An 11,879-nucleotide genomic window follows, 5' to 3' on the forward strand; every position below is an offset into this window, starting at 1 on the left:
CCACAGTAATATAATGACCATGTCCGATAGCTCTCTTATCTAGTAATCCAGCTGATGTGTGTGTTTTAAATGCTGTGACTCATTTAATTTGGTTATTTCCTCCCCTATAGACTTCATTCCTACTCCAATCCCATCTTAAATACTTAGCTATCTGCTCACCCAACTGTTTTGTAGCCCTGGCTCGGGGACCTCCCTGTGCCTGCCTGCTGTTGCAGGCTTCCCTCCTCAGTCTGTCTTTCCACATGGCAATTACAGAACCATAATTATTTCCTTACACAACTGTATGGGGTGAGCCTTCATACAACTGCTCAATATGAGCAAGCAGAATGCAACAGCTTGTACAGTGACCCTTCCTTCATTGTCAGGAAAAAAAAAAAAAAAAAAAAAAAAAAAAAAGGCAGGAAATGGCTTGGACTTTAAGCATTAAGGTGTTTAAGGTGTTTTGCCATCTAGGCCAAGCCAGCTCAACTTGAAAGCTTCAAACCATCTGCAAGAAATCTATAGGTTGACAGAGCTTCTGTCAGCCTGTACACAGACTGAGGAGAGGCCTGTGGCAAGTAGCCCTTGACTCTTGTAGATGTTCAAGGAGAACTGCTTACTGAGAAGCGTAGATTTCCATGGCTCTCATTTTTTAAGGCTGTTCCTGCTTTAAGGCAGTTCCTGCTACAGAGATGAAAAGAAAAGCCGCAGGGTGGGGTGAATGCAAATGACATTTGCTTGCCAGTCGCCAGCCAGCCGCAAAGGCTTCAGCTGGCCCCATTCCACCATACCTGGCATGAGCCTGGAGGGATGCCCAGTCCAAGGGCAGGAGGATGAGTACAGGTGTCAGACTGCTCTACTGGGAGCAAAATCCCTTGTTGCCACCATGAGCTGTCAGAGTCCCTGCGTGCTGCTGCCTGAGCCTCTCCTGGCAGAAATGGGATCACCCCAGGTGTTTCTGTCTAACAAGTCATCGTCCACCCTTTCCTGGTTACTACCAGCTGTCAGGGCTGGCTTTTCTGAGCCTGGTTCTCCACAGCCACTTTGTTTCCTGAGGTTCATTTTCTCTAAGAGGGTGTACACTGCTGCTGTTGCTGGGCCTCCTGGAGCTGATATGGGGGCTGTTCCTTCTCTGCTGTCATCTGGTTTTCTAGGCAGAAATGTCAGTCATTCCCTTTGTGTGTGTAAAAAGAGAGATTGTGTTTCAGACTGAATGGCAGACTAGCCATGCCAGACACTCCCTTGTACCATGACATGACAAAGCAGCTGTTCTGTCTCCGTTTCTCTACACAGATCTGCAGCCACCCTCTACCACAGCTGCGAGTCAGCACTGCATCCCAGGCACCACAAACGTCCAGTCCCCTTCCAACTCAGGTGAGTCGTCCCGGTGAGTCCCAATAAATTCACACTGCAAGCAAATCCTGAGCCCTGACAGGCTGTTCTTGCAGCCCCCTTTCCCACAGGCAGGCCTACACACTGCAGCCAATGTCCCCATTGCACAGCCAGTAGCTGCTGGACTCCTGTTGCACTGCCCACCTCTCCCTGCTGCCCCAGGAGGGCTCTGGTCCCCAGGCTATGCTCCGCTGTCTACCCATGTCCAAATCAGCCTTCCTGGTTCTTCAGGGTCCTGCAGAATCGACCCCATCAGCCAAGTAGCCCAGGCTGCAGGACTTTTGTAGAATGGGAAGCCCTCACTATATCTGGTGCACTGTCCAAGTTCACCTCTGTCACTATTTGTTACTAATAAACAGAGGAATTAATTGCAAACCCTGGCACAAATGTTGGTTCACACAGTTAATTTTGCTCATTGATCCCTCACTTCTTTCTAGAGCATGTCGTGCTCCAGAACTGAAGTTATTTTGGTATAGCTGCAGGATCAAGAGAGGTTTGTATGAGCAGGGCAACTGCATGCATGCTGGGCAGTGCAGTGCATCCCTGATGAAGAGGAAGGATGAAGGCTGATGAGCCTCAGTGTTCGGCATGGCTGTGCTGCTCTGGGGCAGGGAGAGGATGGCTGAGCACTTCAGTCTAGTGCTTCATATGGCAGTAGGAAGTAGTTATTTCACTGCTCTTTTGTGCAATTTAGGTCAGAGGTGCAAGCAATTGCCACAGGGCTTGTCAGTTCACTGGGATACAGGTGCATTAGGTGGGTTGAAAGGTTAGAGAAAAGTAGAACATACTGTGTGCTGAACGGGGTTGTACAATTTATCAGCTATAAGGTTATACAGAAGCATGTGCTGTGCCAAGCATTGCTCACAGAATGCTGAGGGGTATAAGACCCACGTGGTTCCTTCCCTTTAAGCCACACCACATTGGCATAGATGCAAAGAGAGTACTTTTGACACTAGTATAAGCAACAGAGAAGTTGTGTAGGAATAACAGGTACTTATCACAGTTGAAGTTGTTATGTAGACTATCTTTTGTGAGGTTACAGTATCAGGGTGCAGGGTGCAATGCAATTCCCATGTGCCTCACTAAGTCTGTATGCATTCATGTACTGAAATGCAGGGGATGGTCAGGTATAACAGTTTTTAGAGGGTGATGTTACTGATAACAGTAATGAGAGAATTCACAGACATCTATGTCTCAAATTTGACAGTTTTCTAATGCAACCTTCATATTAGGTCAGAGGTTGGACTCAATGATCTTGAGGTCTATTCCAACCTAGAAGTTCTGTGATTCTGTGATCCTGTGATTCTATGATGGTAACATGAGGCATGCAAGAGAAAATTGCTGTTATGTCTTTTCTTTTCCACTCTTCCCATTATGCATTCTTATTTTCTTATAACTTTGCCAAACTTTAATTATTTGAACTGAAGTTTTCCATCCTGAAGTCAGCTGCAGGGTGAATATTTCTGAAGTCGTTTCATCAAAAGTAATTTAGCCAAAGGTTATTGGGCATGCAAGTCATTTATCCCGTGTGTGTGATGAGGTCTAGCACCTCTGTGAAATGTCCCGGGAACCATGCTTGGTAGGGGAAGTTGTCATACAGCTGGGGACTTTTCTTGCTCTGAGAAAATGTGCTCAAATTTGCTGAAATTATAACCTTATGTAAAATCTTGAGCATTCACTAGAGGCTTCTTGGCGATAAAGTAGGGAAAAAAATAATATAGAGTCCAGCAGAGCATATCCAGTATGCAGCTAATTCTTTGAGTGTCGCATGCTCACCACAACATGGATGGCCTTAATGTAGGGGATGAACAATATTTTCCTTGTGGTTGCTTTCTCCAGCTTTTTATCCCTGTACTACTGCACAGTTTTATGTGTTCTCAGTGCTATCCTGCAGAAATCAAAGCGGAGATAGAAATAAAAGACAAAACAGTTTATTTCTAGTACAGGTGGAGCCTGGAGCATGAAGAGACAGAACAAGACTGATGGAGTTAGGAACCTGGGAGAGCGTGTTTAGTCTCCTTTCAAAAAACAGCAAAATGTTCTGTTGGGAGAAATTAAATGATTTGACCTATGTTGTGGCAAAAGTGGTTGTTTCCCTCTGTGAAATACAGTATTATTCTGCTCCCACCATAGGAACTGGGATGAAATGTTTGTGGCTTAATTGGACAGTATCTTACTGTTCTACCTTAGCACAAAGTTCAGGAGACAGTCATTCAAGCCAGAGAGGTGTATGCCATGTAATCCTTTCATTGAAAAACAGTGTGTTAGCTGATTGTTGAAAATGCATGATGCTCAGTGGCTATAGGCATTTCTGTGTTTTCACATCTCTTTCCTCAGGCAACATCTATATAAATATATATATATACGTACGTACATATATATCTGCTATTTAAATTAGCAGAAAATGTGTTTCCCAGAGGAAAAGATGTAGGAGGAAGAAAGAAGCTTAAAAGGTCCAATTCATTAGTCTCTGTTTACTTGATCTGAGATCTCTTGGCACTTAAAACAATAGATTTAGGCACATCTGTTCTGTTTGGAGGAGGAGGACAAGAAACATTGACAGATGCATAATATCACAATAAAACATTCCTGCAATAATAAATACATCTGATTTGAGAAAAGTAACATGCTTTGATAGTTGTTTCAACTTAATTTTATTGGTGTAGATGAGAATCAAGTACAATATTCACTTCCAAAGCCACTCATGGTAAAAAAACAAAGTGGGGGGGGGGGGGGGGTGGAGAGGAGAATGGATGGCATAGAAAGACACATGAGAGATTTCAAAGCATGGGAAAATGTATTTCCATGCAATGCTACAGGTTTGGGGCAGAGTGGCTAGAAAGCTGTGCAGAGAAAAAGGACCTGTGGGTGCTGGTTGATGTTTGCCTGAACATGAGCCAGCAGTGTGCCCAGGTGGCCAAGAAGGCCAACAGCATCCTGGCTTGTATTAGGAATAGTGCAGCCAGCAGGACCAGGGAGGTGATCATCCTCCTGTACTCTTCTCTGGTGAGGCCGTACTTCGAATACTGTGTTCAGTTTTGTGCCCATCACTATAAGAAGGACACCAAGGCTCTGGCATGTGTCCAGACAAAGGCTGCAAAGCTGGTGAGCGGCCTGGAACACAAGTCCTGTGAGGAGCGGCTGAGGGAACTGGGGTTGTTTAGTTTGGAATCATAGAATCATTGAAACATTGCGGTTGGAAAAGACCTTCAAGATCATCTGGACAAACCATCACCCTAATACCAATGTCACCCACTAAACCATGTCCCTAAGAGAAGTGGAGGCTCGGAGGAGACCATATTGCTCTCTACAACTACCTGAAAGGAAGGTGTGGGAAGCTGGGGGTTGGCCTCTTCTCAGAGATAACCAGTGATACGACTAGAGGGAATGGCCTCAAGTTGTGCCAGGGGAGGTTCCTGTTGGAATTTTAGAAATATTTCTTCTCAGAAAGAGCAGTCAGGTACTGGGATGGGTTGCCCAGGGAGATGGTGGAGTTACCATCCCTGAGGGTGTTTAAGGAAAGGTTGGATGTGGTATTTAGGGATGTGGTTTAATGGGTCATATTGGTGGTTGGGGGATGGTTGGACCAGATGATCTTGGAGGTCTTTTCCAACCTTAATGATTCTATGCTCCTATTTTGCTATAAATGAGTTTCATTTTTTTTTTTTTTTAATATATGTATATATTTTTTGTGAGAGAAAGGTTAGATGCTTAAACACACATGGCTTAAAATATTTTTTCTGTTCTCAATCATTTTATGCAATAGTGGTAACCATTTTGAGAGTCATTGGCATATTTATTACTCATTTGTTACAGTAGTTGTTAATTTTAAGACTGGTAGCCATCCAGTGACAACACACAATTCCTAAGGGATTTTTGCTGAGAGAGTTGGTACTGTCTGATCTATCAGTACAGTACATCCATGTCTGACCCATATTTTGGAATATGATATAAATCTTGTTGCTAATGAGTAGTGTGTGAGGCAATAACTAGCTGCATTTAAGTCTTGCAATTTACAGAAAAGCCATTTGTCCCACAGGGTATTTAATGGCAGATACTACTAGCAGCTTATTTGATAAATGATTGTCTAGCACACGGAGAGTGGGTTTTTAGAGTTCTCCTATTCAGCTTGATTTGGTTCCAACAAGAACCATTTCACCTCACAAGGGAAATTAGGTCTCTGTAACTGGACTGAGGTAGTGAATGTGAACTATTCCTGTGCTAAAGCATCAATCAGGTGGCTTCTCCAAGAGGCAGTGGAGCAGTATCTCAGTCTTCAGAAATAGTATAAAAGAAAGGATCTGTCTCAGGAATTTGTTTAATCCACAGCTCAAGAGAATATTATGAAGCTATAAAAACTTGGGAGGTGGCACTTATGAGTTATAATAGTATGCACTAAGAAAAAAAAGGAAATAAATACACAAAAATTTTCTGTCTTCACCTTTGCAATGTACGCTTAATCTTTGCTTGAACACTGTGGAACCTGGTAGTGTTTGCATTAGGATTTTTAATTGTCCTGATATACTCTAGCATGGGAAACAATACGCTAAATCATGCAATACCACCTTGGAGGAACCCAACACTGCAAAATTCATTGCAAAAAAAATCAGGCTTTCTCTGAATTCTCCTTTTTTTCAGAGGCTTTTCCTCTGTTTAAAGATACATTCCCTTGTTCTTGTGAAGACTGGCTTTTCAATAAATACTGTTAAACATACGAAGGAAATACTACTTAAAGTAAGGACAGTCATTAAAAGAAACGACGTGTAAGCTGTTCAGCTTTCTCCAGGTTTAGTCATCTGTAGTGATGGCTTCTGGAGACAGAGGTATATGAAGTGTCCACAGTAACCAGTTATTTTAAGAAGCATTCAGAATATCTGTGATTTATTTGCCTGGATAAAGAAACGTGGTGGATATTTATTAGTAAGCTTTAGGTTTGTGTCTTTCAACAACCGATTTGCACTAAAACAAACAAGTAAATCTATATTAGAAGAATAAGATGCATTTATTCCTTATCTCCTGAAGGGCCAGGTATGACTGATGAAGCTACAGATAAGGCTAAAGCATTTTTAGTAGAAAGCAGCCTAAGCAGCCTTTAATAATCAGTAATATTTGCCGGTGAGTGTCTATCATAGCTATTGAAAGCTGAATTCAGTATAATATATCATGTGGTGAGTCTCTGAGCAAGGTATTGTCCCAGATATAAAGCTTGACCTGTCATAAACAATATTTGGAGGTGAGGTGTAGGGGTCACATAACAAAATTAGAAGAACTGAAATTGTTTTCCCCACATCAAGCATGGCTTTTCCTCTTTCTGTTCAGCCTTCTGCCAGCACATGCAGCTTCTCTGCCTGGCATGTTCGCTACCCTAAAGCCATAGTCAAGAACACGTTTCTGCATGTCTGGATTTCTTTGCTTTATTGCTCAGGGGGCTTTTATTTGAGGGGAAGTGGAAAGCACTGTTACTTGTTAAGAACTTAAGGCAGGAGTTGCAGAGTGAATGAAAATCCTATTTTCCTACTACATAGAAATAAAAATAAATAAATAAATAAATAAAAATATTTTGAAGTATAAAGGCTACGTTAAAATCCAAGATTTCACATTTCCTATGTATACAAGAACTCAGTATACAACAGAAGTCTCCCACATCAAGAGGATTTTTTAGTGAATGTAGGCTGAACATTTGTCTCTATTCTTACTTGCACAAAACTTTACTTTCAGTTCCTTCAGAGCTTCAGAGATACATATTCCAAAGAGTTAAAAACAAAAACAAACAAACAAACAAAAAAAAAACACTTTCTTCATGATAATTAGGAATACATCTAGGAATAGAGGGTGAGTCCTTCAGCTGAGTACATCAGTGTGACTCTATAGCCTTGTGAGGAATCATACAGATTTATGCATGCTGGACATCTGGTCTTCACCTAGTTTTCCTTTCAGAGTGGTGCTTTTATTATGTGTCTTTTATTTTTATAAGGAAAACCTCACAAGTGTGAGCAAGAATGCTTCTATACATTTTCAAATTATGAGTGAAATAATGTTCTGTTCGACTACTTAAAAATCTGGATTACAAAGGAAAAACAAATAAAACCCCTACGGTTTCCTTTAGAAAAAGATGTGCTCTGCCGCAGCAGCTCTGTTGTGCCCTATATTGTGTGTGTGTGTTTTTGGCTCTGACATGAATGAGAATCAAGGAAAGAGCATAAAAGTTAAAGTAGGTTCACCTGGAGTACAATGCCCTCAATATGTCAGTGGTAGCTCTTCCACTGCTGCCTCAATAAATATAAATGTCTTTAATGTCTTATTACAACTATTCAGTCTAGCTGCCTTTATGATTTGTATACCCCTCTTCCCTGTGCCAGGTTAAGAATTTATTTGGAAACATCCTCTGAGCTTCTTCACATCGTGATCATTTCCCAGCAGCGTGTGGTCACACTGAAACAAATTCACATAGGATGATTGTCCTTTTATTTATCCTTTGTACACTGGAAGTCATTTAAAGTCCATCCATTTATGCCAGTGTAAAATTGGTTAATACAGTTGTAAGGCTAAGTGGTGTTCATGCTAGTTGCATAGTAGGAAATAGGAAGATCTAAGAAGACTCTTTTCTGTTTGAGTAGTTTCTTTTCATAGACCCAGCTCTACTTTCAGTCACTCGGGGGGAGGTTTTCATTAACTTCAGTGCATGTGGGGACATGGCAGTCTTGACATTCTTTGTGGTCTCAGCCAATAGTTGCATAAACATAAAAGACAGAAAAATAAAAGTAATGTTTATGACCAGATTTTCAGCTTCTGGAAATCAGTGCATCTCTTTCCACTAGTGCTTAAACTAGCATATATGTTTCTGAATCTTGTAATTCAGATGGGATTATTCTCTGGAGTATAAATTGGTGTGTTTGGTATTCTGTAGTTGAAAATGTTAAATTTCAAAATTATCCCAGTCTTTTTAGGAAGCAAGGTCTATCAACTTTTCCAATCCTGGGAAAAGTTTTGACACTGAAACACATTTTACAGATGAAATTGAACAGTGACATTTATCTCATAATAAAGTGAAAGACATTGCTGGGGATAACTTGATCCCAGTTTTCAGGAAAGTATTAAGATTGAGATCAGGTCAGGCTGATCTTTTGCCTGCCAGAAGAATAGATTTGCTACACTGTCAAAATGAATGAACAGTGTTCATCCAGATTTGCACATAATGAACTGCTTCATAGGTATACTTACCATCTATATCCTTCTATGTCCTAAATAGTCCCGAAGCTAATTTTGCCTGTCCAAATCTCCAGGCAGAAAAAAAAAAAAAAAAAAAAAAAAGTATTGTTTTAAGTGGAAAATGCAAACACCTCATCAAAGCACCATATGTCTTAGCTAATAACTGTGGTCATGCTACCAGGAAAATTCCCCACAAAGCTGAACTTCAACATAGCAGGCAGTTTTGCTGATTGCAGTAATCTGCAGATTGCCCTCAGGAGTTCTGTCTTCTGCAGGCAGCATACATGGTGTGGAGAAAATTCTTTGATGAGAAATGCTAGACATAGTGGTACAGTGAAGAAGCTGCCAATGCAACATGGTGATTGCTGCAGATTCTCTTGTCAGTGTTCAGACCTTACAAGATCCTTGCAATATATTGCAAAAAAATGGTAGTGTCATACTTACTATACCAGCCAGATTCTCACCGACCTCCTATCATTCATGACTAATGATTTAAATAAAAGATCACATGGCATAAGGACTATTTAATTGAAAGGCCATTTAACTACCTTGGTAAGGGATTCACAATCTGGCCACATGCTAATTGAAGCACAAAAAGTTGTGAAAATGGATATCTAGAGAGCATGGGCTTGATGCTCTGTGATTAAAAAAAAAAAAAAAAAAAGCAACTGTGTAGATTGCCATGAGGGCTATGACAGCAGCTGGAGCTGGGGGTGCACAGGAGTTGAGCTTTCTGCCTCCTTGCCAGCATCGGATCCCTGGGCAGTTTTGGGGGGCGTGCAGCTAACACTGTTGGGATAGCCCTCAGAGGCTAAGCTTCTGCTGGCAGTGGACTTCTGTTATGTCAGCTGAATTTTAAGTGCTTCTGTCATATATAAAAATAAATTGCTGTGGTTCCTGTCAAGGGAATGATAACTGAACAGTTGTTGCTTGTATGTGCTGCTTCTTACCCGCACTCATTGAGAGCAGGTTTTGCTGCTGTGGATTTGTAGCTACAAACCTGTGGTGGTGAAATGTCTCTGGCAGCAGGATCTGAACCTTCTTTTCTTTTCCTGTGTTATCTGCAGGTCCAACAGATCTCAGTATGAAGAGGCAGTTAGCAACGAGCTCTGGATCCTCCAGTAGCACAAGCTCTAGACCCCAGCTGAGTCCGACTGAGATAAATGCAGTGAGGCAGCTTGTGGCAGGGTATCGAGAATCAGCCGCATTTTTATTGCGTTCTGCAGATGAACTGGAAAACCTTATTTTGCAGCAGAACTGAGTCATGTGAACTACACACTGGCCTGGTCTTATCTCAGAGTTTCCACTAATGACATTTTGATTTCGCAGAGCACACACTTCAGTTACTGCACAGTCTTTTAGGAGAGTTAATTACCATAATGCCACACTGTTCTTGATCCATAAAGTGATGTGTTAAGGTGCTTCAAGTGAACTTCGACCTCTGGTATTTCTGAGGTACTTTACTGTGTCCAGCCTATTGCTTTTGTTTTAGTGTGTCAGCATAAATATCGAAAAAGTGGCTAGAAATTAACTCGTTCTAACAAGTGGAGGAAACAGAAGATGCTGTGATGGTTTTTAAAAAAATAGTTCAAGATCCAAGTGCAATATTAGTGGAATGTGATACTGACTCATTGGACTTAAAGCTGCAGTATATGGCAAAACGTTGCCAAATGTCCTGTTGCTACAGGGCACAATTGCAATTAAAAGGATCTTGTATTTTAAAAAAATGTAATTTTTATAAAAAACAAAACAAAAGATTTTTGTTTTCATTCAAGATTTTTCATTTTTACTTTGGTAAACTTTTTCACTGGTCCTGAAAATGTTTTGAGGAGCTATTGTAAGTCCCCCCTTCCTCTCTTAACCCCTCCCTGACTGTGCCCTTCTCCCCAACTTCATATTCTTTCTACAACGAGTAACTCTTGATGCTGGATAATTCTTCCCCCGTGTACTGTAAATTGTCATCTATGGAATACCTTCCAAAGGAAGCATGCATTTCCTGCATTCATACCATTCTCAACTCCATTCTGTAATATATTGCAGCTTTATTAGCAATTAATAAAGAGTTGAGGGTTTTTTAAAAAAAGACATATCATTGAGAAAAAAATAAAAAGAGAAATTGATTTCTTACGGCGAGCTCATCTAACTCCATGATCACTGCTGCTGTCCTATACAAGTCCCTCTAGTTGTGATTGGATGTAGATGATGAATGTTAAGAGGTTGCAAGTGACAATCTGAAAATTTGCACTCTTGTGTGTATTTATTTTGTTTTCCTTAATTTAAACAAAATTCTTATGGAGGAAGGTCACTGACACTTCTGGTATGATTTGTATAATTCCCAGGCCTAGCTAAAAACTGTACAAAAATGTAAATGGATGCAGCTGCAACTATAATAAAACTTTTCTCTCCCCTCCCCCACTCTTCCCAACCCCTCTATTTCTTATTTTATAATATTGATTACACATAAATGGTGTTTTCTTTGTGCACTACGGCAGGCTTATTTTTAAGTATATAGAAGAGGTACTTTAGTTTATGCTTACTGTACTATCTGTTCTGTTGTTTAGCTTTTGTTGAATAACAAGTTTCTTGTGCATTCCTAAATTTGCCTTATTTCATGTACAAACTTTTATGTAATTCCATTTTTGACAATGAGTTTAAGGCATCAGTGATATTTTATATCTACTTGTTACATATAGTTTTCCAAGTAATGACTGTGATTGTGACCAAGTAATGTGCACTTTTTCTTGTAACTGTGGACATTGCTATGCTTTTTTTTCTCTAGTGTTTCTAGAATTACTGTTGCTTACAGTTATGTAAAAGAAAAAGAACTTTTGTGATACTGTTGGTGAATATTAATGTGAAAAAGCCTATGAAATATGAGTATTTTGGAGGTACATAGATACACAAACATCTCTAAGTTGTGGACTGATGTTCACATATTTAAATGAGAATTCAAAACCTGAGGGCTGGAATCATTTCCTCTGTTTTGTTTGGGTAAATAAACAGATTTCTGTGTTTAAATACATGATTGTGAAACATTATAACATTCAAATTGACATAGCATTTTAAACTGTAAATATTATTCTCTTTAAACAGGAAAAAGAGATTTCCAGTCCAATTCATGCAGACAGCCAAAGCTCATTTCTCAAAATTATTGAGTAAATCCAGTAGGCTTATCTAGCTGAAGCTTTGTTTTAATGAGGAATTTCCTCAATAAGAGCAGAAGCGTGTGGCCCATAAATCATGAGATCTGAGTCACTAACATTTTATAGCAGTAAGTTGGCTGGAGGCAACACCATTTT

General features: G+C 40.3%; 1 protein-coding gene across 6 annotated transcripts in view; it reads left to right on the plus strand.

Annotated features, from left to right (window-relative positions):
• The window catches only part of NOL4 (nucleolar protein 4), a 193,780-nt gene extending 182,163 nt beyond the window's left edge, over positions 1 to 11,617 (plus strand). For 4 of the 6 annotated variants that reach the window (XM_068671767.1, XM_068671771.1, XM_068671772.1 and 1 more), the window contains 2 exons: positions 1,273 to 1,353; positions 9,648 to 11,616. In XM_068671767.1, the coding sequence (XP_068527868.1) occupies positions 1,273 to 1,353; positions 9,648 to 9,841 (275 nt within the window). In that variant the 3' untranslated portion in view covers positions 9,842 to 11,616. Of the gene's footprint in view, positions 1 to 1,272; positions 1,354 to 9,647 lie in introns of all 6 variants that reach the window. The other 2 variants (XM_068671769.1, XM_068671768.1) reach the window with 1 other exon arrangement.
• The last annotated feature ends 262 nt before the right edge of the window (positions 11,618 to 11,879 follow it).

Source organism: Anas acuta, chromosome 2 (genome assembly GCF_963932015.1).
Source record: "Anas acuta chromosome 2, bAnaAcu1.1, whole genome shotgun sequence".
NCBI classification, from domain to species: domain Eukaryota; kingdom Metazoa; phylum Chordata; class Aves; order Anseriformes; family Anatidae; genus Anas; species Anas acuta.